The sequence below is a fragment of the Bubalus kerabau genome, chromosome 3, assembly GCF_029407905.1.
Source record: "Bubalus kerabau isolate K-KA32 ecotype Philippines breed swamp buffalo chromosome 3, PCC_UOA_SB_1v2, whole genome shotgun sequence".
Lineage (NCBI taxonomy): Eukaryota > Metazoa > Chordata > Mammalia > Artiodactyla > Bovidae > Bubalus > Bubalus kerabau.
The window spans coordinates 44,270,741-44,293,226 of NC_073626.1; the positions used below are offsets into that span (position 1 = coordinate 44,270,741).

At 58.4% G+C, this 22,486-nt stretch overlaps 1 protein-coding gene across 1 annotated transcript in view; it reads right to left on the bottom strand.

The window, feature by feature from the left end:
- ITPR3 (inositol 1,4,5-trisphosphate receptor type 3) overlaps positions 1 to 22,486 on the bottom strand; it is a 68,523-nt gene that overhangs the window by 12,713 nt on the left and 33,324 nt on the right. Inside the window, exons 12-37 of the mRNA XM_055571689.1 lie at positions 21,608 to 21,707; positions 21,369 to 21,529; positions 20,627 to 20,768; positions 18,962 to 19,123; positions 16,684 to 16,856; positions 16,045 to 16,164; positions 15,473 to 15,655; positions 14,542 to 14,793; positions 14,308 to 14,452; positions 13,660 to 13,780; positions 12,818 to 13,017; positions 10,690 to 10,819; positions 10,120 to 10,177; positions 8,795 to 8,960; positions 7,554 to 7,718; positions 7,404 to 7,478; positions 6,889 to 7,014; positions 5,699 to 5,821; positions 5,422 to 5,622; positions 4,175 to 4,426; positions 3,843 to 3,968; positions 3,607 to 3,732; positions 1,769 to 1,889; positions 1,070 to 1,260; positions 333 to 481; positions 86 to 194 (exon numbers count right to left, since the gene is read on the bottom strand). Of these exons, the coding sequence (XP_055427664.1) occupies positions 86 to 194; positions 333 to 481; positions 1,070 to 1,260; positions 1,769 to 1,889; positions 3,607 to 3,732; positions 3,843 to 3,968; positions 4,175 to 4,426; positions 5,422 to 5,622; positions 5,699 to 5,821; positions 6,889 to 7,014; positions 7,404 to 7,478; positions 7,554 to 7,718; positions 8,795 to 8,960; positions 10,120 to 10,177; positions 10,690 to 10,819; positions 12,818 to 13,017; positions 13,660 to 13,780; positions 14,308 to 14,452; positions 14,542 to 14,793; positions 15,473 to 15,655; positions 16,045 to 16,164; positions 16,684 to 16,856; positions 18,962 to 19,123; positions 20,627 to 20,768; positions 21,369 to 21,529; positions 21,608 to 21,707 (3,877 nt within the window). The remainder of the gene's footprint in view (positions 1 to 85; positions 195 to 332; positions 482 to 1,069; positions 1,261 to 1,768; positions 1,890 to 3,606; positions 3,733 to 3,842; positions 3,969 to 4,174; positions 4,427 to 5,421; positions 5,623 to 5,698; positions 5,822 to 6,888; positions 7,015 to 7,403; positions 7,479 to 7,553; positions 7,719 to 8,794; positions 8,961 to 10,119; positions 10,178 to 10,689; positions 10,820 to 12,817; positions 13,018 to 13,659; positions 13,781 to 14,307; positions 14,453 to 14,541; positions 14,794 to 15,472; positions 15,656 to 16,044; positions 16,165 to 16,683; positions 16,857 to 18,961; positions 19,124 to 20,626; positions 20,769 to 21,368; positions 21,530 to 21,607; positions 21,708 to 22,486) is intronic.

Sequence of the window (22,486 nt, forward strand, 5' to 3'; positions counted from 1 at the left end):
TCACCCTTTACCATCCAGCCCGGCAGTCCTGGCCCTGAGTCCCCGTGGCCAGGCCCGCCCGGCGCCCAGCCCCCCGGGCACTCACCCGGTCCCCGTACTTGGTCTTCTTCAGCAGCATCTGCTGCAGTGTCCTTAGCACCTTGACGCACAGCTTCTCCTCCGACTCCATGAGGTCTTTGGTATGCTGGATCAGCCTGGCCGCAGCAGAGGGGGCCGTGCTCGAGGCAGCCCCTCACCACCCGCGCGGCCACTGCCCCCAACACCCCAGGCCTTCCCCACCCCGGGCCGTTGTGCCCCTGTGCCTCCAGGCCCTGGGTCAGCATTGCACTCACTTGGACAGGAAGCCCCCGCTCTCGCAGCGCTGGTAGGCCTCACTGCCCTCCAGGAAGAGCAGCTCGGGCCAGTGCAGGACATCCACCAGCACGGACAGCTCGGCCTGCACCAGGGGCCTCAGCCGCTCCTCCAGGGCAGTGATGATGTCCTGCAGTGGGCAAGGCGGGGTCTGGGCGAGCTGCAGGCTGCCCAGGCCCAAGAGATGACCAGGGCGTGACCGCCATTCCCCAGCACCAAAGGGCCCCACAGACTGACTGCCCTCATCTGAAGGCCCTGGGCCCACAGAGCCGCCGGGCACAGAGCGGGACGCCTGGTTGCTCAGAGCCCCCGTCACACCCTGGCGTTTCCCCCAGCCCCTCCTCTAGCTCCGTGCGGACCTGGGCAAGCCCCTCGCCCTCTCTGGGCCTCAGTCTTCTGCCACAGGAGGACAGTAACCCACCACACCCCGTCTGGAAGCCAGTAAGACAATGTACAGGGTGAGACAGAAACATGAAGGTGCTATCTCGAGCAAGAAGTGTCCCAGCCCTCTTGGTGAGCGCCAACCCTGGAATGGAGCCCCTGCTCCTGGCGGCCCCCAGGATGGGACAAGCTAGCCAGCTCCCTCCGGGGAGTGGACAGTCCAGAAAGGGGAGTGGACAGTCCAGAAAGGACACAGTCCAGAAAGGACGGGAGGAGCACAGGATGCAGCCCGAGCACAGTCCCGTCCAGAAGCAGCCCTGCCGCAGCGCCCGCCCACCTGCAGCTTCTCAATGATGTTCTTGTAGTCCCACTGGTTGGCGGCGGGCATGACACGGGGGAAGGCCCGCGTGGCCATCTTGTAGTTGGAGGCATTCCGCTGGGCGGCAGCCACACAGCTGGCGCCACTGCTGAGCAGCGAGCTGATGTGGGCATCCAAATCCATGGGCAGCGAGATGGCTCGGGCCTTGGCTGAGAGGAGAGGGGTCGGGGTGCTGGAGGGCTGGCGGGGGCTCAGCCAAAAGGGCCATGCTCAGGGGGGCAGGGCTGAGGGTGCTGGGGCCCCCACACTGGTCCCCACTTGGACTGAAGTGCCCTCTTCCCTTTGGGGGATAAAAAGAGGGAGTTCCTGCCTCTTTGTTTCCACCCTGGCTCCACGCGGACCCCTCCCCTCCACTCTACCCACCTCCCTAACAACCTACAGCCTCCCTCCTGCCTGAGACCATTTGTAAGCCCACAAAACTGTGCTTGGGGATATCCCCCAGCACGCTCCTCTGGGGAACTGACTCAGAGCAGAAAACAGCTTCTCTGGATTGCCAGATGCCAGTCAGACACCAGGAAGGACTTACTGAGCACCACCGAGGAGCAGCTGACAGACGAACTTGGGGATGAGGTATTTACTGGGAGGGCAGGCGTCCCTGGGGCGGAGGCAGGGGAGGGGCGCGGCGGTGGGGGCTGCGCAGCGCCCCGGGGCACTCACCCACCATGGCGAGGGCCCGGATGCAGGCCTCCACGGGGCCCTTGTGCTGCTGCTGCAGCCACGGGCACTCGAGCAGCCGCATGGTGGACTGCAGCAGCTGCAGCACGATCGGCTGGTGCGTCTGCAAGAGGCACGCGCCTGACGCCGCAGCCCGGCCGCCCTCCCGCGCCTGACGCCACAGCCCGGCCGCCCTCCCGCACCTGACGCTGCAGCCCGGCCGCCCTCCCGAGGCACGCGCCTGACGCTGCAGCCCGGCCGCCCTCCCGAGGCACGCGCCTGACGCTGCAGCCCGGTCGCCCTCCCGAGGCACGCGCCTGACGCCGCAGCCCGGCCGCCCTCCCGAGGCACGCGCCTGACGCTGCAGCCCGGCCGCCCTCCCGAGGCACGCGCCTGACGCTGCAGCCCGGCCGCCCTCCCGCGCCTGACGCTGCAGCCCGGCCGCCCTCCCGCGCCTGACGCCGCAGCCCGGCCGCCCTCAAGAGGCACGCGCCTGACGCTGCAGCCCGGCCGCCCTCCCGCGCCTGACGCCGCAGCCCGGCCGCCCTCCCGCGCCTGACGCCGCAGCCCGGCCGCCCTCCCGCGCCTGACGCCGCAGCCCGGCCGCCCTCCCGCGCCTGACGCTGCAGCCCGGCCGCCCTCCTCCCTGGGCAGCCCCACACCCCGGGCCCAGGCCCACCGAGTCTGGGTGTGGGCAGAGGGACAGGACCACCAATAGCTACCATGGGCCTTTGTGCCAGTTGGAAAAAATCACCCCCTTTCCTCTCAGCAGCTGTACATGGCAGCCCTGTGAGAACTCCCCACGGTCAGGGCCTGGGGCTTATAACTATTGCTAACCCTTTTCTTCCTTTAAAAAAATTTCCAATGAATTAAATGCTGTGGAAAGGGGACATATTTACATGGTTCTAAACAAAAAGGTTATAAAAAGGAACACTTCGGAAATTCCCTGGCAGTCCCATGGTTAGGACTCCTTGCTTTCACTGCTCAAGACCAGGGTTTGATCGCTGATTGGGGAACTAAGATCCCTCAAGTCACATGGCACAACCAAAATAAGTAATGAAATAAAAATTAAAAAGGAATACTTCAGGGAGTCTTGCCCCCAACCTGTGAACCTCTTACCCCACTCTCCCCATTCTCTGGCCTGTAGCTGATAAGAGATGGGGAAAATTGATACATATCACTTAAGTCCCAGAGGGGTCTGAGGAACCAAACCCATGTGTCAAACAAGCTCATCCTGGCTGGGAGAGCGGGACCCAGTGCTTTCTTGACACACTATCCCTGCTCCACCCTCAGCCCCTCTACCTACAGGCAGCCCTCTGACTGGTTTCCTGCATGTCCTTCCAGTGTTTATGAATTAGGTACCAGGTTCCTTGCTCAAGGGGCTCTGGGGCTGTGACCCGGCTCGAGTCTGAGGATTGACTGGGGGCTGTGACTCTCAGAGCTCCAAGTCCAACACCTGTTCACAGCCTAGAGCCCTTCTGCAGAGGAGCAAGGCCAACTTGGAAGATTCTTCTCAGCTGACTCCCCTGCTTCAGCTCCGCCAGCCACTATGGTAAGCATCACAGCTTGTCTTTGTGCATAACGGCTGCCAGGTGTCCCTGGCCACCCCGGGACCCAGGCGAATCTAGGAATTCCTGATCTGTGGCAGTTCCCACTGTAATTCCCGACCCACAGAAACTGCGAGATAATGCATGTTTGTGGTTCGGGGGTAATTTGTTACACAGCATTGATAACTAATGCACGCGCATATCCTGCTGCTGCATCTTCACGCACTACAAGATAACGTGACTACGCACATTCTGGCTCTCCCCACTCCGAAGCCGCCAGCAGCTGGCGCTCACCTGCAGGGAGGTGCTGTTCTCAGAGAACGGGGAGCTGAAGAAGGCGCTGATGGTGTCCAGCACGACGGTCAGCACGTACTTCTCCAGGGCGGGGTCAGCCAGGCGCCTCTCACGCTTGCTGCAAACCTGGGAGAGGAGAGACTGATGCCTGGGGACCTCTCCACTTGCCCCACAAGGGAGGCGGCTGGGTCCCCCTCCAGGGCCCAGCTGGGGCCCACACTCCCACAGGCACACACCCTAGCCATGTCCAGGGTGAAGTTCTCAAAGAGGGTCCAGATGTGGTTGCTGGTGTAGATCTCCTTCATCTCCACCTCCGTGTCCACGTAGCAGTGGTTCACGAAATTCACATAGGCCATTTTCACCTGCGCAGGCAGGGCTGGGAGGTCAGGGTGCCAGCAGCACCCAGCCCAGCCCCGGCCAGGCTCTCCCTCTCGTGCTTCCACCAGACCTCCCCCGGCTCCTCTGCCAGCCTCTCCCCCGCCTCCCCGCCTCCCAGCCCCATCCCTTCCCTCCCTGAGCAGGACCGAGGGGCTGCCCCAGCCCGGTTCCCCCACACTTGCATCCCCACCTCGGTGATGCAGTCCTCATGCGTCACCACAGACACCACATCCTCCAGGGGCAGCAGGGACGTGCACTTGATCTCGGTGTAGACGTTCTTGCCCTCGGCGCAGGCGGCCAGCAGGTCCACCAGGGAGATGTGGTACATGAGGGGGCTGTGGTCCTCCACGCCATCACGGGCCGCCTTCATCATGTCCAGCAGGTGGGCCAGTGAGGCCTTGTCATTGTAGAACACGACCACATCGTCGCCTGCGTTGGTCAGCTGTGGGCGGGAAGAGGGCACGTCGGGCCCCTCGGTCCAGCAGGCCCAGGGCCCCAGCCCTCACCTGCCCTCCCGCGGGAAAGACCAGGGCTCTGAGCCCGGCCTGCACCCAACACGCAGGAAACGCTCCCCCCCCCCCCGCCTGAGTGTCTGGGGTTTCCTGGCCCTCGGGGCCCTAGGCTGGCATCTCAGACCCTCTGCCATGAGCTGGGACATAGAACCCCAGAGCCAGGAAGGACGTCCTTCCTCTCCTAAGGAAAGAAATCCCACTTGCGCTTGTCTCAGAGGCGCCTCCTCGAGGAAGCCCATTGTATGCCCGACTCATGCTGTCCTCCCCTGTGCTTCCACCGCTGTAATTTAAACACTCCAGGAGCACATGCTGCGTCCCTCTCATGTCAGCAATTCTGCTCTTCACAGTTAATATAACAATAGCAGTCAGGAATGAACCCCGCACGGCAGTCCCAGACCCCACGGCTCACCGATTAAGTTTCTCATCTCCCTCTGGCGTTTGCTCCTTTCTCTCCCTGCCCCTCCCCAGGCTGTAAGATGCTCCGGGACAGAGAGCATGTCTGCTCCAGATTTAGGCTCAGCCCCTCATTCTTCATTTCTTTACTGAGCACCTACTATGCGCCAGACACCGGGGCCCTGGCAACATGCACAAAGGCTGTGACCTGGCCCCACTGTGGCTCCTGCCCGCGGAGCTCATACTGGAGTGGTTTCCCCCAGGGGTACACAGCGCCTGGCACGAAGCAGGTGCTTCATGATTATAAATCAACAATGATGAAGGACAAATGAAGGAACAAGTGTCTGAGTTCCCTCAGGCCTTGGACCTGAATTCTACCAGGCACCTGAGCTCCTGCAGGCCCAGCTCTGTTAGGCCACAGCCCGAGTTCCGCTCCACCAGCCTCAGCATCTCAGTCCTGTCCCCGTGTCTCCCTGGCAGCCCGGTGCCCCCGTGACCCGCCCACCGCCGGAACGCCCCCGCGCACCCTCACCTCGGTCATGATCATGTCCTGGCACTTCTTGACGTACTTGCCCTCGGCCTTGATGACGGTGTGCAGGAAGTCCAGGTACTGCACGTGGCGCCCGTGCGTGGCCAGCAGGTGCACAAAGTGCTGCAGGACGGGCTCGCCGATCTCGGAGCAGAGCTGGTAGTTGTTCAGGAAGATGTGCTGCATGGTCTCCGCCTCCAACAGCTGCGGGAGGGCGGGGCGGCCGTCAAGGGGGCTCTGGCGCTCGCACCCCGCCCGCCGCCCGAGCCGGTGCCCTCACCCCCGGCGTCAGGAAGAGGTGCAGGTGCTTGTGCAGCAGGGCCTGGTTGCCGGGGTTCCCCGCGCAGAACTTCTGCAGGAACTGGTGTGTGTAGCGCAGGATCTCCATCATCTTGGCATCGCCCTGGATGCACAGAGCAGGGGAGAGGGTGCCCAGGCCAGGCCCCGTGTGGGGGAGGGTCAGAACTCAGCCCTGGGACCCCAAGGTGGCCAGGTTCAAGGTGGGTCAGGAGACGGAGATGTGGGAGGAACTGAGGGTCAGAGCCTGAGATGAGGATGGAGTCGGGGAGCAAGGCTAAGGAGTCAGGTCAGGTGAACACTGAGGGGGTGTCAGAGCCTTGGGGCGAACCTGGGGGCGGATCAAGATCACGATGAGTCATAGGAAGGGGTCTATGGTTGAGATGAAGCTATGTTTGGAGTCAGGGGCCAGGGTGGGCTTGGGGACAACCAGGGTAAGGCTAGGGTGAAAACTCAGTCAGGGGTCAAGGAAAGGCTGGGGTCAACATAGGTCAGGGTAATGAAGCTGAAGGTCAAAGGTTAAATGAAGCCAAGAGGGGACTTCCCTGGTGACTCAGTGGTAAGGAATCCACCTGCCCATGCAGGAGACACGGGTTGGATCCCTGATCAGGAAGAAACCACATGCCAAGGAGCAACTAAGCCCGTGATCCACAACTACTGAGCCTGTGCTCTAGCGCGCGGGAGCTGCAGCTATTGAAACCCAGTGCTGCAGCTACTGAAGTCAGAGCACCCTGGAGCCCGCGCTGCTCAACTAGAGAAGCCGCCGCAACGAGAAGCCCGAGCAGCACTGCTAGAGAGTAGCCCCCACTCATGGCAACCAGAGAAAAGCCCACGCAGCAATGAAGACCCAAATTTAAAAAAAAAATTGTTTTTAAATGAAGCTGGAGTATGAGGATTAGCACAGAGAGGGAAATAGAAGCCAGGGTCAAGGTCATGAGCCAGGGTGAGGCTGGAGTCAATTCAAGGTCCGAGTGGATCAGGATGAGGGGTGGAGGGTCAAAGGTCAAGAATACTAAGACCGGAGTCAAGGGTCTCGGTATGTGGGGCGGGCCAAAGCAAAAGGTCAGGGTGAGGCGGGTCAGGTCGGCATCAGGGGTCAGTGTGTGGTTTGGGTTGGGCCCGGGTTCAGGGTGCAGCTGCCCTGGGGAGTCAGAGGTCAGAGGTCGAGCTCACCTTGTCGTAGGGGATCTGCAGCAGGTCCAGCATGACCTTGTGGGCGTCCATGTTCTTGAGCAGCCGCTGCTGTTTCTTCCTCATCTGCTCCCCCACACCGCACATCTTGTTCAGCCGCTCCAGGATCTGTGGGGTGGGGGGAGGGTGAACTCAGAGCCCCTGCCCACTTCCTCAGGCTTCCCCAGGGCCAACCACAGCAGAGCTGCGGCTCCCACGGGGCCAGGAAGAGGGAAGGGGGCCGCAGCCACCGAACCCGATCGTCGTGACAAGGCCACGAGCACGAAAAGCTGATTCCACTAGCAAAAGTCAACAGAACAACTTGTCTGTGAAGTGGAATTTCACTAAACTCCTTCAGCTTTAAAATACTTCCATCTGGACCTTGGCAGGGCTGTGTTTAACACTCGGGGAATGCTGGAGGATTTCCTGCAAGCCAGCTGGAGTTGAGGCGGGAGAGGCGGCATGGGGCCTCTGGGGCAGGGGGCCTGCAGACCCACCCCCAGGACCCGGCCACTCACGCCCTTGACGATCTGGTAGTTCTCGCTGCTCTTCTCCCCAGGCGGGTGCAGAAAGCCCTCCTCATCTGTGGGCCGCTGGGGGAACGGGGGAGCGGGGTCAGCCAGGCCCAGCCCCCCAGGGCCCTGCCCTGGCCCCCACACCCCACACACCTCCTTCTTGTCTTTAGCGGGGCCGGCCTCCCCCTCCTCGCCCTTGCTGGTGCCCTTCTTGTCCACCCACAGCTCCGACTTCTCCACCATGGTCCGCAGGCGGTCCAGCTCGGACTTGATCACCTTGTAGTTCTCCACGTCCTGGGCTGAGATCAGCAGCTGCACCTGAAGGTCGACCACGAGCGTGCCTGGTGAGATGGGCACCCCCAAGTCCACGGCCTCGTAGAGACGCCCAGCACCTGCCCTGTCCAGGCCTCTCTGCTCCTGGCCTCTCCTCTCCACCCCTGCTCCTCTCCACCGAGCCAGATCCGACTTGGTGTTTATGGCTCTGCTCTAAGTCCACCGCCTCCAGGAAGCTTTCCCTGATTGGCCACAGACTTCCCTGCATCCCTGGTCATGAGCTATCTCATCACCTGGCTTCAGTTACTCACTGGCTCATGTCACATGCTGCTGTGGCCTGTCACCCGTTCACACAGAACAGGGCAGAGCAAAGCATACTGACATCACCGAGTGCTGGGACCTGAACCCTGACTCCGTCACCACCTCACTTGCTCTGGGTCAGTGGGTAAGGGAGGAAAGCTGCCCCGGGCCTCAATTGCCCCCATCTGTAAAGCAGGAATGAGAGTCGAAACCCTGCTGTCAGGCTGCTTGGAGAATTCCACGAATGCAAGCCCAGTGCTCAGCGCCTGGTGCCTAGCACACCTGTTAAACACCAGTGCCCTCTCACTGGGAGCTGTCAAGACTACGTGACATCACAGCTACAAAGCCAGTCCCCTTGGTAAGAGGTGACTTTGTGCCAGGCATGATGCGGAATAGCAAAGGTGCCCATGGTAGAGTTCGCAATCTATAATATGCTGTTTGCCTCATAAGACATGACATAAGGCCTGGAGTCAGGCTGAGAGGAGATCAAAGTTGCCAAGACTCAAGGTGGTGTCACCTGCAAGGAGCTCAGCAAGGCCAAACCCCAGGGATGCATCTCAGGCTGCCCCATCCTTGTTTCCCCACACCCAGTGCTCAGTGTGTGGCCAGGGCCGGGTGACCCTCTGGCCCCCAGGAAGACCTCTCAGGCCTTCCACCCCAAGGGCTGGGTGCTCCACTGGGGAAGGGGGGAGTACCTCCCTGAGGGCTGGGTGCTCCATCAGGGTGGGGGGGAGCACCTCCCCGAGGGCTGGGTGCTCCATCGGGGAAGGGGGGGAGCACCTCCCCAAGGGCTGGGTGCTCCATCAGGGAAGGGGGAGCACCTGCTTGAAGGTGTGCATGACCTCCTGGCGCTGGCTGAAGTGCTTGAAGAGCAGCTGCAGGGCCCCCGAGACCAGCGGGGCATAGTCGTGCATGGTGAGGTGGATAAGCACACGCAGCAGCATGCGGCCGCCCTCATCGTCCACCTCCAGCATGCTGCTGGTCTTCCTGCGGGGAGGGGAGGGTGTGACGGTCAGGGGATACGCAGGCTCCCTGCCACCCGCCAGACAGCCAGGGCACCGTGTTCCCCTGCTGACTTTGCAAACAGCCACCACCGTGAGCACCTCCGGGATCCCTGTGTCCCCTGAGGGCCACACGATGCCCCATGGGGACGCAGCTAAGGCCAGGACTCCTCACAGGGGACCCACAGACCCCTCCAAGGGATTCACGGAAAGAGGCTCAGGCCGCAAACAGAGGCGAGGGGAAAGCTGATCTTTCTTTTCACCAACCTCTCACCAAAATGTAGTGTTTCCTTCGGTGAGAAAAATGAGCAGTACCTGTGACTTTGTCACCAATAAAAAAATCACAGATGTTTTCCCATCACTTCAGAGTTGTTACAGAAATTGCAAAATATCATTTACATTCATCAGGACTTCAAAGGAATGGTACTAATTACACCTCCGGAGCAGATTGTTATTTCATGTGTTAATAAAGAAGCACATATATAACTGTCACTTCAAATTTGTTTTCTCCAATATTTTGATAACTGCATCCCAATGCCACTGATTTCCTTTGTAATAACAATGCTATGCGTGTTACATTCTGAATTTTAAAATGCTACTCTAGGAAGTCCCTGGTGGCCCAGTGGTTAGGACTCCATGCTTTCACTGCAGAGGGCCTGAGTTCAATCACTGGTGGCAGAACTAAGATCCTGTAAGCTGTGCAGCGTGCCAGAAATTAAAAAAAATAAAAACGCCATCCTAGGACGGGAGCCAAAGGCTTCACCAGACACCAAGGGTATGGCACAGAAATAGTTAAGAGCCCCCAGCTCCTGGAGAGACGCCCACCCCCTCTGAAGAGCAGCCTGGCCTCCCTGCTGTGGACACAGGGATGCACCTCTGTGCATTCTGGCCCAGGTCCTGACAAATAAACAGGCACAAACTGCCCTGAGTGGAGGCAGGGGGATGGCCAGAATGACACTGGGGCCCAAGGAGCCCTGGTATCACTGGGTTTAGGCAGGCAAGGAGAGTCAGAGCACAAAGCCGGGGGACCCCAGGGCTGGGTAAGGGTCTGCAGGAAGATTAACCAAGGAGTGAAGGGTCTCCAGCCTGTATCCTCATCACCCACCCAACCCCACCCACACCGCCCGCCTCACCCCCAGCCTCACCCCACTCCAAACATGGCCTCCGCCTGCTCCCCAATGCGGTCCAGGTTCATGTTGGCGGCTGCGGGGAGTAAGAGGGGGCAGATGGAGGCTGGAGGCTGTCCGCACGCAGGACAACGGGGAGCACAGGGAGAGGGAGCAGGGTGACGCCAAGACCACCCTCGCCCCCGCGCTGGCCAGGCGGCCGCCCCTCTGCCTGCCTCTCCTGGGCTGGAGGCGGAACCGCCCAGGCCAGAGACCCATGGGGCAGCCCACAGACCTGCAGGTGCGAGCGGGGTCCTGGCTGGGGGAGCTGGCCTGGCTCAGCCTCTCAATGACGATGGTCGTGGGCAAGCCTCTGCCTCCCGTGGGCCTCAGGTTCCCCATTTACGAACTGGAGGGGATGACCCCTGCCCTGCTCCCTCCCTGGGACGAGTAAGTGGGACAACGGGGAGGGAAGGCCCTTGCAGCCTGGGAAACGAGGGCAGGGCAGGGGCGCTGGCCAGAGGTGGCCCCAGACCGCAGGCCCTTGTGGTGCATCAAGTCATGCAGCCTCGGCCTGAAGTCGGGGTGAAGGGAGGGGCGGGGGCTCACTGGTGGAGTCGAAGGCAGGGGCCGTGCCATCGGCCCCGCTGTCCTGCATGGGAAACACCTCCACGAACTCCTTCTTGAAGACAGACAGCAGGTAGGAGATGCGGTAATCCAGGCGGACGTTGAGGATGAACTGGAGAAGCGGGGAGGATGGGGTGAGGACAGGTCTGAGGCCAAGCTCACGGCAGGAGGAGTGAGGGGCCACCTCGGACGAGCCCCGGCGCTGGGAGCCCCGCGCGGAAGCGCAGGACTCCGTGGCCATCACAACCGAGGCAGCGAGACCCCTCCCCTGGGAATGCAAGCTGGCGCGGGCGTGTGGAGGACTGTCTGGAGGGTCCTCAGAAAGCTACAAACAGAGCTGCCACATGATCCAGCAATCGCACTCCTGGGGATGCACCCGGACAAAACTGCAATTCAGAAAGATGCACGCGCCTCTGTGTTCACAGCAGCCAAGACAAGGGGGCAACCTGAAGGCCCGTCAACAGAGGGATGGATAGAGAAGGTGTGGGTGTGTGTGTGAGAGAGAGATGGAGTACTACTCAGCCATAAAAAAGAATGAACTGACGCCATTTGCAGTAACATGGATGGATGTAGACAGATCATCATACTAAATGGAGAAACTCAAGCAGACAAATACCATATAATACCACTTAACTGTGGAAACTAAAAAACACAAAGGAACCTACCTATGAGACAGAAGCAGACTCACAGACAGAACAGACTTGTGGTTGCCAGGGGGAGGGGAAGTGGAGGAGGGAGGGAGTCGGAGTTTGGGGTTAGCACATTATATTATATGCAATATAATATCATGTTATATAATACATTATGTTACATGTATATTATATTACATGTATTATAATACATGTAATACATGTATATTACATGTATTACAATATAGTAGATGTAGATAATATATTATATATGTATATAATATATGGCAAACTATTATATGTAGAACGGATGAACCACAAGGTCCTACTGTATTGCATAGGGAACTACATTTACTATCTTGTGATAAGCCATAATAGAAAAATATATAAAAAGAATGTATATATGTACATATAACTGAATCACTTTGCCGCACAGCAGAAATTAATAACATTATACATCAACTATACTTCAATAAAACATACAAAGAAAGACTCCTCCTCCCAGGGAAGTCCAGGGCGCCTGTCCCTGGCTCCTGCCCCACTGGTGGGGGTGGTACCTCCTCTCAGAACAAGGTAGACACCCCCCGTCCCGGCCCACTCAGTCGCTCCTTCCCAGGCTGGACGTGGACAGGGATAGGAAGGAAGCTCCCCAGATCCAGAGGACTGCAGTCTTCCCATCCCACTGTGTCAGACAGACCCTGGGCTTCCCGGGAAGCAAAGAATGTGGGGGAGCAGGGGAGGCCACTGCGGGGCGGGCTGAGGACACGAGTTTCAGGCTCCTTTGATGCCTCTGTCCTCTGTGTCAGGGGCACAGAGCCTCCAGCCATGCCCAGGACTCAGATCTGATAGCCCCCAGCCCCAGGAATGAGTCAGAAGCCCCCTTTTCTGACTCTCCTAAGCAGACCCTGCCCAGACAGGGTCCCCAGGAAGGTCACATCACCCTTCCCGCCCCCAGGTGGCAGCACCACAGAAGCAAGGGCCCTTCTCCCTCCTCAGGGCCCGCCAGCCCCTCCCCAAGCGCTGCTGGGGGCCTCAAACCAAGAAGGCTGCCTGTGTCCACCCCACCAGGAAATGGGCTCTCAAACCTCTAGCTCTACCTCAAAGTCTGTGCGGCTGCAGGAAAGTTCCTTCCCCACTTCCCTTTCCTCGTCTGTACGACGAGGGGACACAGCCAGACCTCGGTGCATACCAGGACCACTGGGAGGGCCTCTCACCACACAGACTGCAGGCCCCGCCTACGGCATCTCTCATCCATAAATCTCGGGCAGGGCCCAAGAACCTGCATCTCTAAGTCCCCAGGTAAGGCTGATGCTGCCGGCCAGCAGACCACACTTTGAAAATCACTGGGCTAAACAGCTCTGTGTGGAACCTCCCAGCATGAGATGCTGTGCCCTGAGGGGCTCCCCTCACCAACCTACCTGGCCCTGCTCCCCGCCTCCCGGCCTCTTCCCAACACACCCCCACACTCATGGCCCCGCCACCTGCAGTATTTCCAGGATCTTCAGCTTGGTCTCCATCACCACAATGTCTTCATTCTCCTCAAACTTGCTCCTGTCCAGCGGCTCAGGGGCACCGGCGCCAGCAGGCAAGCTGGGGCCACCAAAGACAGACTGCTTGCGGTTCAGAACCATGGTGGACATCATGTGCCCCACGCCCTGGATGGACCGCCGCACATTCTTGCCTGTGGGGTGGGGAGCAGGAAGGGGGTCATGGAGGGTGTATGACAGGGGCACCTGGTCTACCTCTGTCTCCATCATCTGCAGGGCAAAGGGCAGGGCTAACCTAGGAAGACTTCCTGGGGGAGGTGAGCTATCCCAAATCTGCAAAAAGGAGGGAGGGGTGGGCAAAGGTGAACCGTGTGGGGAGATCAGTGAGAATCCTCCGGTGGAAAATCACAAGAGCTGTTACAGAGCACGAGGGATCAAGGGACAATGTGTGGACAGCGCTAAAGCCTGGGCTCAGTCTCCGTGCACTTTTTGTTTAGATGAGTTTATGCCCCCCTGACAGCAAGTCTGTGTCTCCTCTCAGATGGCTGTTTCTGGATAACAGGGTGCATCTCCCCATCTGACCCAGAGCTCCCCAGGCAGGGCCTCATTATCTCCCTCAAAACCCGGATATTGGAAGGCAACTCGCCCAGACCCCAGGGTCTCCACAGCGCTTGCTCAGAGAAGGGGTCTCTCCGGTCCAGCCAAGGCTGGAGGAGACAGGGACCCAAGACGCCCCCTGGCAGCAGAGCCAGGAGGCAGGATGTCCAGGAAGGCGAATGGGAGAGGACTTCCGTTGCCAAGGGGAGGCCGCTGAGCGCTAGGGAGCGAGGTCTCACCGCCTGGGTCCTCGTAGGCCTGCACGCAGTCGATGATGCCCAGCAGAGTGCGCGTGAGCCGCAGCAGCTCGCTGAAGCTGTAGAAGCCAAAGTAGATGAGGTTGTGCGCCAGGCTGACCACCTGCGGAGAGGGGGCGGGACCGAGGCCAGCATGAGCCCAAAGCAGTGATGGGTGGGACCTCGCAAGGGGCGTGGTCTTCTGGGAGGAGGTGGGGCAGGGCCGGCTCGTGCAAGCAGGGCTCAGCCGGTATAATCAAGGGTCCCATCGCTAGGATGTCACGGCTGCGTGGACACGGAGCCAAGGGTCCCAGATCAGCGCCGCCCGACCCCAGAGAGTTACCGAGGAAGACCTGCCTGCAGAGGAGTCTACTGTGGGGAGGACAGGGCAGAAATGCAGGAAGCAGGGGCTGGAGGCTCCTTCCTGCGACCCAGCCCTGCGCTGATGGGGTGCATGGACCAGGAGGAGGCAGCCCTCTCCAGGGAGTCAGGAGAGAAGCCACCCTCCTGGGGAGTCCCAGCGGTCTACATGGTTTCCCCGCCCTGACAGGGACGCTGAGGGAAGTCAGGTTAAGAATCGCACCGCCCACCCCAGGGGGGACCCAGACCGGGGGAGGGACCACGCCAGCATCCCGCGGAGCCCCAGCCCACCTCAAAGGTGAGCTTGTTCTTCTCCTCGTTGGCGAAGGGCACGGCCTCGCTGACCACATTGTTGAGGTAGTCCTCCACGAACTCCATGGTGCTGGCGAACTTGTTCTTCTTGTCGTCTCGGGAGGCGTTGAGGTTGGAATCGTAGCTGGAGGAGGTGGAGGTGGCCGGGCGTGAGGGTCCCCGGGGTCCGCCCACTCCAGCCGGGCCCCGCCCGCCCTCCTCCACCCAGCTCACTCCTTGATGGTGATGGCCGTGGGGATCTCAGTCCAGAGGCGGGCGAACTTGACGGGCGTGACCAGCTCCTGGGGGTCGCGGTCCACGTGCACGTGGAGCATCAGGTGGCAGAAGGAGGCGCGCAGGTCAAAGGGCAGCATCTCGTCTGCCATGCACAGGAAGATGAGGTCGATGCCCAGCTGCTGGGAGATCTCGTCGATTGCCAGGTACTGCCGGTCCAGGCACATGCGGGCGAAGAGCTTCAGCTGGTACCTGCGGGGCAAGGAGGCCGGTGAGGACGTGGCAGGTGGGCTCTCAAGGGCTTCTAGCACATGCCTGGGCCTGCTGAAGACCGGTGCGTGCTGCGCGTGTGCTACCCAGGTGGCACTAAGAGTAAAGAACCCATTTGCCAATGCAAGAGTTATAAAGGGACGAGGGTTCAGTCCCTGGGTCGGGAAGACCCCCTGGAGAAGGGCATGGCAACCCACTCCAGTACCCTTGCCTGGAGGATCCCACGGACAGAGGGGCCTGGTGGGCTATAGGCTATAGGGTCACAGAGTCGGACACAACTGAAAGTGACTTAGCACGCGTGCACGCCTGTCCCCCCAACTTTACAATGTGGGTAATGACAGGCCCTGCCTCTCAGGGTTGTTGTGAGGCTGAACTGAGTAATCGGGTGAAGTGTTTTGACGAGTGCTGGGGACAGGGTGAGCATCTGTTGAGTGTTACCTAGTGTTCTTATTTTTTAAAATATGGATGTTGGGAAAGGGGTGTGGGTCTCTTTCAGGCCACTGCACCGAGCCTGTCCTCAGGCCAGCAAGTGCTCCTCAGGCTGCCCAGTCACGCTGACTTGGCCTCGCGGGTGAAGGAGGAGGCAGAGCACCCGCAGAAGCCGCTGGGGCTCGTCCCAGGGCAGGGCCTGGCCGAGGCCGGCTGGGGGGACCCCGGGCACCTGTAATAGCTGAGCACGTTCTCGTCGTGGGCATTGCCGGCCCGCGCCTCCTGAGCCAGCTGCCGGACACTCTTCTCGTGGTGCTCGTTGTTCTTGTCAGTCCACGTGAGCCACACTTCCTCTTCTGAGTACTCGATGCTCAGGTACTCGTGGGACTGCGCCATCTCCTTCACGGGCCGAAGCCTGTGGACGTGCGGCACCATCGATCGGAGCAGGGCCCAGAGCCCTCCCCGCCAAGCACCGCAGCCACCCCTCCCGGAGCTGGGCTGAGGGCCAGCCGGCTCCCAGGTGGCTTCCCCTGTGGGAACGACCCCCAGCTCAGGACCCCAGACAGACCACGAGCTTTGGGAAGGCCAGGGCCTTGGCTCCCTCTCCTCTGTGACCCTGCCCTCCCCCACACCGTGCCGGGCACTGAGCTGGGCACACAGCAGGCTCTGGGTGTCTGCGGAGAGCAGGGCGCCTGTTCCAGCCTGAAGCCGGCCAGCGCCCCAGCTCTAAGGCGGCCGGGGAGCCGGGCAGGGGGAGCCCTGGGAAGACTGAACCGCGGGTGGGAGACAGTGCGGCCAGCTCACTCGGTCTGGATGAGAATGTCGCTGTTCTTGGGGTCCAGCACACACTTGCAGATGAGCTCCTGGGTGACGGGGATGGCGATGTGATTGGACACACACAGGTCGGACAGGTAGTCCAGGAACCTGGGGGAGGTGACAGCAGGGAGGGGCTCAGAGGCGGCCCCCTGGAGGGCACACAGGCCCCCCGCCTCCCCAGCTGGCAGCTCCAGCTCCCCGGCGCCTGCAATTTACTGCTCCTCCTCCCTTCCAGAGCTCAGAGCTGGGGCTGCGGACTCTCCCGGGAGAGGGACAACCCACGGGCATCACCCTGGGGCTAACTGCCTAGGGGCAGAGAAAAGGACGCCCAGAGGAGGAATGATATTCAAAATATTTAACTGCTTCACTGCGGGCACTGACTCGCCTGTTGGAAAAGGTTCCGGGGGCCTCCTGCTGCACCAGAGTCGACACTCTTACTGCTAAATTGGGCCAAATTTGGGGGGACTCAGGGAGGGGCTGGGGGGACCAGGGCCTCAGAGAGGGGGCAGTTTACCAACAAGTGCAGAAGGATTTCAAGATTTAACAGCCAGCAACAGCGGCTCTCTTCCCCAGGCAGAGCTGGGAGTGGGGAGGGGTGGTGGGCTGGGACCGGCGAGGGGGGCCCACCTGGGCTCCCGGTTCTTCCGCACCAGGCTGACAAAGGTCTCCACCTCTGTTTTGGTGATGTGCTTCTCCAGGAGCTTGCGGTTGTTGTGCAGCAGGGCGGTGATGGTGTCTTCGGCCAGGATGTCATAGCCAATCTGGGACTGCATCATCCCGAACTGCTTGGCGATGTGCTCCTAGGGACAGCCAGGCTAAGGGTCACAGGGAGCCCGCTCTGCTCCAGGACACTGCCTCCCGGGCCCCCAGACCCTAGGAAGTTAAAAGGGTCCAGGAGAGGACACCAGCCCCAGGCCAAGGGTGGGTTTATGTAACATAGGTATTTAGCTCCCATCTAGCTCCGTGCCAGAGTGAAACCCCCATGACGGAGGGACCCTGTTTGTTAGCAGACCAGCTACATGATTGGTGGGGCCCGGTGAAAATGAGATAGCAGACTCTTCCCAGAAATGAACCCACACACCTATGGTCAATTAATCTTCAACAGAGGAGGCAGAATATACAACAGAACGTCTCTTCAGCAAGCGTCATTGGGAAAGCTGGACAGCCATATGTAAATCAATGACCTTAGAACACACCATCTCACCAAAACTCAGCTCAAAATGGCTTAAAGACTTTAATATAAGACACAACACCATAAAATTCCTAGAAGAGATCACAGGCAAAACATTCTCTGACAAACTGTACCAGTGTTTTCTTAAGTCAGTCTCCAGAGGCAATAGAAATAAAAACAAAAATAAACAAATGGGACCTAATCAAACTTACAAACTTTTGCACAACAAAGGAAATCATAAACAAAACGAAAAGACAACCTACAGAATGGGAGAAAATATTTGCAAATGATGTGCCTGACAAGGGCTTAACTTCCAAAATACACAAATAGCTTACACAACTCAACAACAAAAAACAAACCCAATCGAAAAATGGACAGACCTACCTAAATAGACAATTCTCTAAAGAAATACAAATGACCAATAGGCACATGAAAAGATGCTCAATAACACTAATCGTTAGAGAAATGCAAATTAAAACTATTAATACAATGAGGTACCTCCTCACACCAGTCAGAATGGCCATCATTAAAAAGTCTACAAACAGCAGATGCTGGAGAGGGTATGCAGGAAAGGGAAGTCTGCCACACTGTAAGTGGGGATGTAAGGGTATGGAGGAAAGGGAAGTCTGCCACACTGTAAGTGGGGATGTAAGTTGGTGCAGCCACCATGGAAAATGGTACAGAGGTTCCTCGGAAAACTAAAACAGAATTACCATATGATCCAGGAATCCTACTCCTGGGCACATATTCAGACAAAACTATAACTAAAAAAGATACATTCACCCCTGTGTTCACAGCAGCACTATTTACAACAGCCAAGACACGCCGCCGCCGCCGCCAAGTCGCTTCAGTCGTGTCCGACTCTGTGCGGCCCCATAGACGGCAGCCCACCAGGCTCCCCCGTTCCTGGGGTTCTCCAGGCAAGAACACTGGAGTGGGTTGCCATCTCCTTCTCCAAACCCAAGGATCAAACCCATGTCTCCTGCATTGGCAGGCAGATTCTTTACCACGCAGCCAGCAGGGAAACCCCACAGTGGAATACTACTCAGCCATAAAAAAGAACAAAATAACACCATTTACAGCAACACGAATGCAACTAGAAATTATCATACTAAGGGAAATTAAGAAGAGAAAGACAAATGCCATATGGTATTACTTATATGTGGAATCTAAACTATGACAGAAATGAACTCACCCATGAAACAAACAGGCTCACAGGGAACAGACTGGTGGGTGCCGGGGGAGGGGCGGGGCTGGGGGAGGGAGGGGGATGTTGGGGTTAGCTTGCATATATAGAATGCATGAACAGTAAGGTTCTAATGGACAGCACAGAGAACTCTGTTCAGTATCCTATGACAAAGCATAGTGGAAAAGAATATTTAAAAAAGGAACAGATATAACTGAAACACAGATGTATGACAGTAATTAAAAACATTATAAATCAACTATACTTCAATGAATTCAATTAGAGGTTTTTTTTTTTAAAGAAAAGAAATAGCAGGATTCTTATTCAAAAATTAAGAATTTCAAGACAGCCACCGTGGAACGTTAAACCCAGTGTGAGGTCCCTCAAAGGACGGAGCCAGGCTGTGTGCTGTGAGGACCGGCCTACGGTCCGATCCCCTTGAGACAGCGCCTGGCACAGTGGGGTGTGCCTTGGGGAGCACATGCGGGGTGAAGGAAAGCGGGAGCACAGGAGCTGGCGGGCAGGGGGCAGCGGCGCCGGCAGCCCACCTGGTTCTTGCGGTAGTCCTCCTGGGAATGGCGCAGCACGCGGTAACACAGGCGGAACATGTGCTGGTAGGGCGCGTTCTTCTGGTCCGACAGCTCCTCCAGCCGCACCAGGGGGCCCTCGCCCCCCTTGTCACGGAACGGGGCCTTCAGAATGCCGAAGATCTAGGGACCACGGAGAGTCAGGAAGAAGCCCCGCATCTGCCCGCACCCCTCATTACCCTCAGCCTCACGCTAACCCTGCCAGGAGGCCACCCTGACATTAACCCCCAGCTGGTTCTAAGCTGGACATGGCCCCAGCCCACCCCTCACCCACTCCCCTCTCCTGGCTGGAGTCCCCAGGACACTGGCCTTGGCCGGCCCCTCCCCACCGCAAGTCCTAGTCTCAACTCAGGTCCCAGGCCTGCCTCAGCCTCTGCAGGGAGGGCTGAGGGTGGCTGCAGCTCAGGGGTCTGAGGCTAAGAGAAAAAGCAGGCCAAAGCAGGGTGGCCAGAGCTTAAGGGATCAGACGCAGGCCTGCCTTGTCCAAAAACAAGTTTAACTCGGGGACTGGGTGTGGGTGAAGAACTGTTATAGAACAGCAACCAAAGAGCCAGAATCATCCGGAATGAGAAAACCTTAGTTGGAACCTGATTGCCCCCCAAAAAAACAAGCTTTACACAGGCATTTGGGGAAAGGCCCAGAAAGCTAGTCCAGATAGGGTATTGTCACTCATTTCCTTAGGTGTGGTCGTGAGACTCTGCTCATAGAGAACGATGCTTTTACCCTTAGGAGATGCACACTGAAACGTTTAGAGGTGAGGTGCACCCTCCTTTGAGATGCGTGGACACAGGGGCGGTGTGGAGATGGAGAGTTATAGAAAGCCAGACTGGCAAAGTGGTAACGAATGTGTGTTCACTGTACTGTTCTTTCAATACCTGCTCAACATTTGAAATTTTTCATAATAAAAATTTGGAAAAAAAAAGTGTTTAAAGCACAAGTTCTCAAGCTGACATCTGCATGAAAATCCTGGCCCTACGGCTTCCAAGCTGTGGACTCGGTCAAGTGACTCCAACCTCTGCGTGCCTCGAGGGTGAAATGGGGATAATAATTAATAAGACTTCCCCTGGGTCGGGAGGATTAAATGAGGTGACGGGCACTAAGGGCGGAGGTGGCACATGGTAACAGTGCAGGAAGAGGTGATGAGACCAACCACACCCCAGATTTTTTAAAAAATAATTTAAAAAAAATGTTTAAAGAAGTGATGAGAAAACAGCAGGGAGATCACAGCTCAGCTGGAGAGGTGAAAAGGCAAGCTCATGTCAAAAAGATGAGCTTTCCCTGGTGGCTCAGTGATAAAAAATCTGTCTGCCAATGCAGGAGACATGGGTTCGATCCGGATTTGGGAAGACCCCACATGCCATGCAGCTACTAAGCCCGTAGGCCACACCTACTGAGCCTGTGCTCTAGACGCCGGGAGCCACGACTACGGCAGCCCGCACGCCCCAGAGCCCGTGCTCTGCAACAAGGGAAGCCACCCCAAGGAGAAGCCAGAGACAGCCCATGCGCAGCAACGAAGACCCAGCACAGCCAAAAATAAAGAGAATACATATATATTAAAAAAAAAAAAATAGAAGACGTCCTGCTCGCTGGCCACGGGCCCGCCCAGCCCCAGGTGTGCGCGGCCACCTGTTTGAGGATGTTCTGCTCTCGCATCAGCTTCTGCCGCTCGCGGTTGGGCTTGGTGACCATGATGTCCAGCACGTTCTGCCCATTGTTGGGGACATCACTGACGAAAAACACCAGGTCTTCCAGCAGCTGGATAACAAACCTTCACAAAGGGACACCAGGCGAGAGGAGTGTGAAGGGCTGACCCTGGGCACCCCGAGGACCCCCTCACGTGCCCCCAGGGGCAACCAGCCCTTCCCCACAGCCAGCCCTGCCGTCACAGCCTGACACCTGCCTTCCACTTCTCTCCCAGCCTCACCCTGAGCTGCTCTCCATGCACACCCCTGCCCCCATCCACCCTGGATTCCAGAGTGCTCTCTAGACAGAGAATCCCAGGATACTCCGATCTGGAGAAAAACCAGTAGGGCACACGTGGGGTGTCTGGTGTGAAGGGCTCTTCATTTCCATCCTGACTGCCACTTACTAGCTGTGTGACCATGGACAAGTCTCTGAACCTCTCTGCGCCTCAGTCCCATCATGAGTGAAACAGGGGTAATGATGACCCCATCACAGAGCTGGTTCTTGGAGTATGCGAGCGGTGAGCCTGGGCCCCATGTCAGCCAGGGCCCTGCAGGGACTAGTCCCCGCCCGTCACCCCGCCAGCCTGTCCGGCTTCTGCTTTGACGCCTTCGTCCATGAGACGCCGACCCCAGGAGAACAAAGGCTCTTGGGGAGCCCCTGGAACCCTGCCCCTGCAGCCCACCTTCGGTCATTCTGGCTGATGAAGCCCTCGTGCAGCTTCTCCACGGCGCTGGCCAGCATGGAGCTGGCGTCATTGGCGAAGTCCAGGTCTCGGATCTCGGACACGGGAACCGACACGATGGCGAAGGCCTCCTTGTCCTCCTTGGTGGGGCAGGTGCCCAGCTGCAGGGACACAGGTCAGCAGGGCCTCCAGGGACCAACCTGGACCCCAGCCCGGCCCCCAGCCCTCAGGGCCCACACCATGAGTCGGATGGGCCGCTCCTCCTCGACATCGATGGGCACGTTGGTACTCTGGATCCATGTGTTGGTGCAGAGGTGCCGCAGCCGGACGTAAGAGTTCCTGCAGGCGGGTCGGGGCCGAGCACAGGGAGTGCGTCGCAGCACCTCCCAGCCATCTGCCGGCTCTAACCCCCGTGGCCCTGCATCTTCCTCCTGCCTCCACAGCCAGCGGCCGTGGGCCAGGGGCGCCCGTCCCCCCCAGGTGAGGAGCCAGAGGAGAGAAACCCCAGGCCCTCACACCTCGCCCGCTCTCCCCAGACCCACTCGCTCCAAGAGCCCAGGCGTGCATGCAAGCTCGGGACCCAAATTCTTTGGACAAATAAGGTTATTTACACTATTTATCCCTTTCAGTGTCAACATGCCTGCGTCTCACGTCAGAAATAGTCATGTCTTTGATTGTGAAACACAATTACCTTTCAGAAATGAAAAACAATCTGAACCTCCAAGTACATCTGGCCTCAAGATGCAGATAAAGGATTGGGTAATCCTCCCATCAGCCCTTTGATGGGTAACTCGATAATCCCACTACACAGGTGAGGATGTCTGGGCCAAGTGACCGAGTCAGCTGCCCGAGGTCAATGTTAAAGCCTGACTGACACCCAGGAAGCTTCCTGATGTTCCATCCTAAAATCTCCAGGTTGGAAGACCTTAAAGGTTAAGGAGTCCGTCCCCTGCACCCAATGTGTCCTGAGCCCCAGGCCAACTGGCTGTAAAGAACACTGGAGAGAAGGCGGCACCCAGGATGCAGGGCCCGTGGCCCAGCACATGCCAAGTTCGGCGGTGGTGAGCTCCCTACAGCTGCCTCGGATCTGGATCTCCAGAGGGATGGGTCATGCAAGG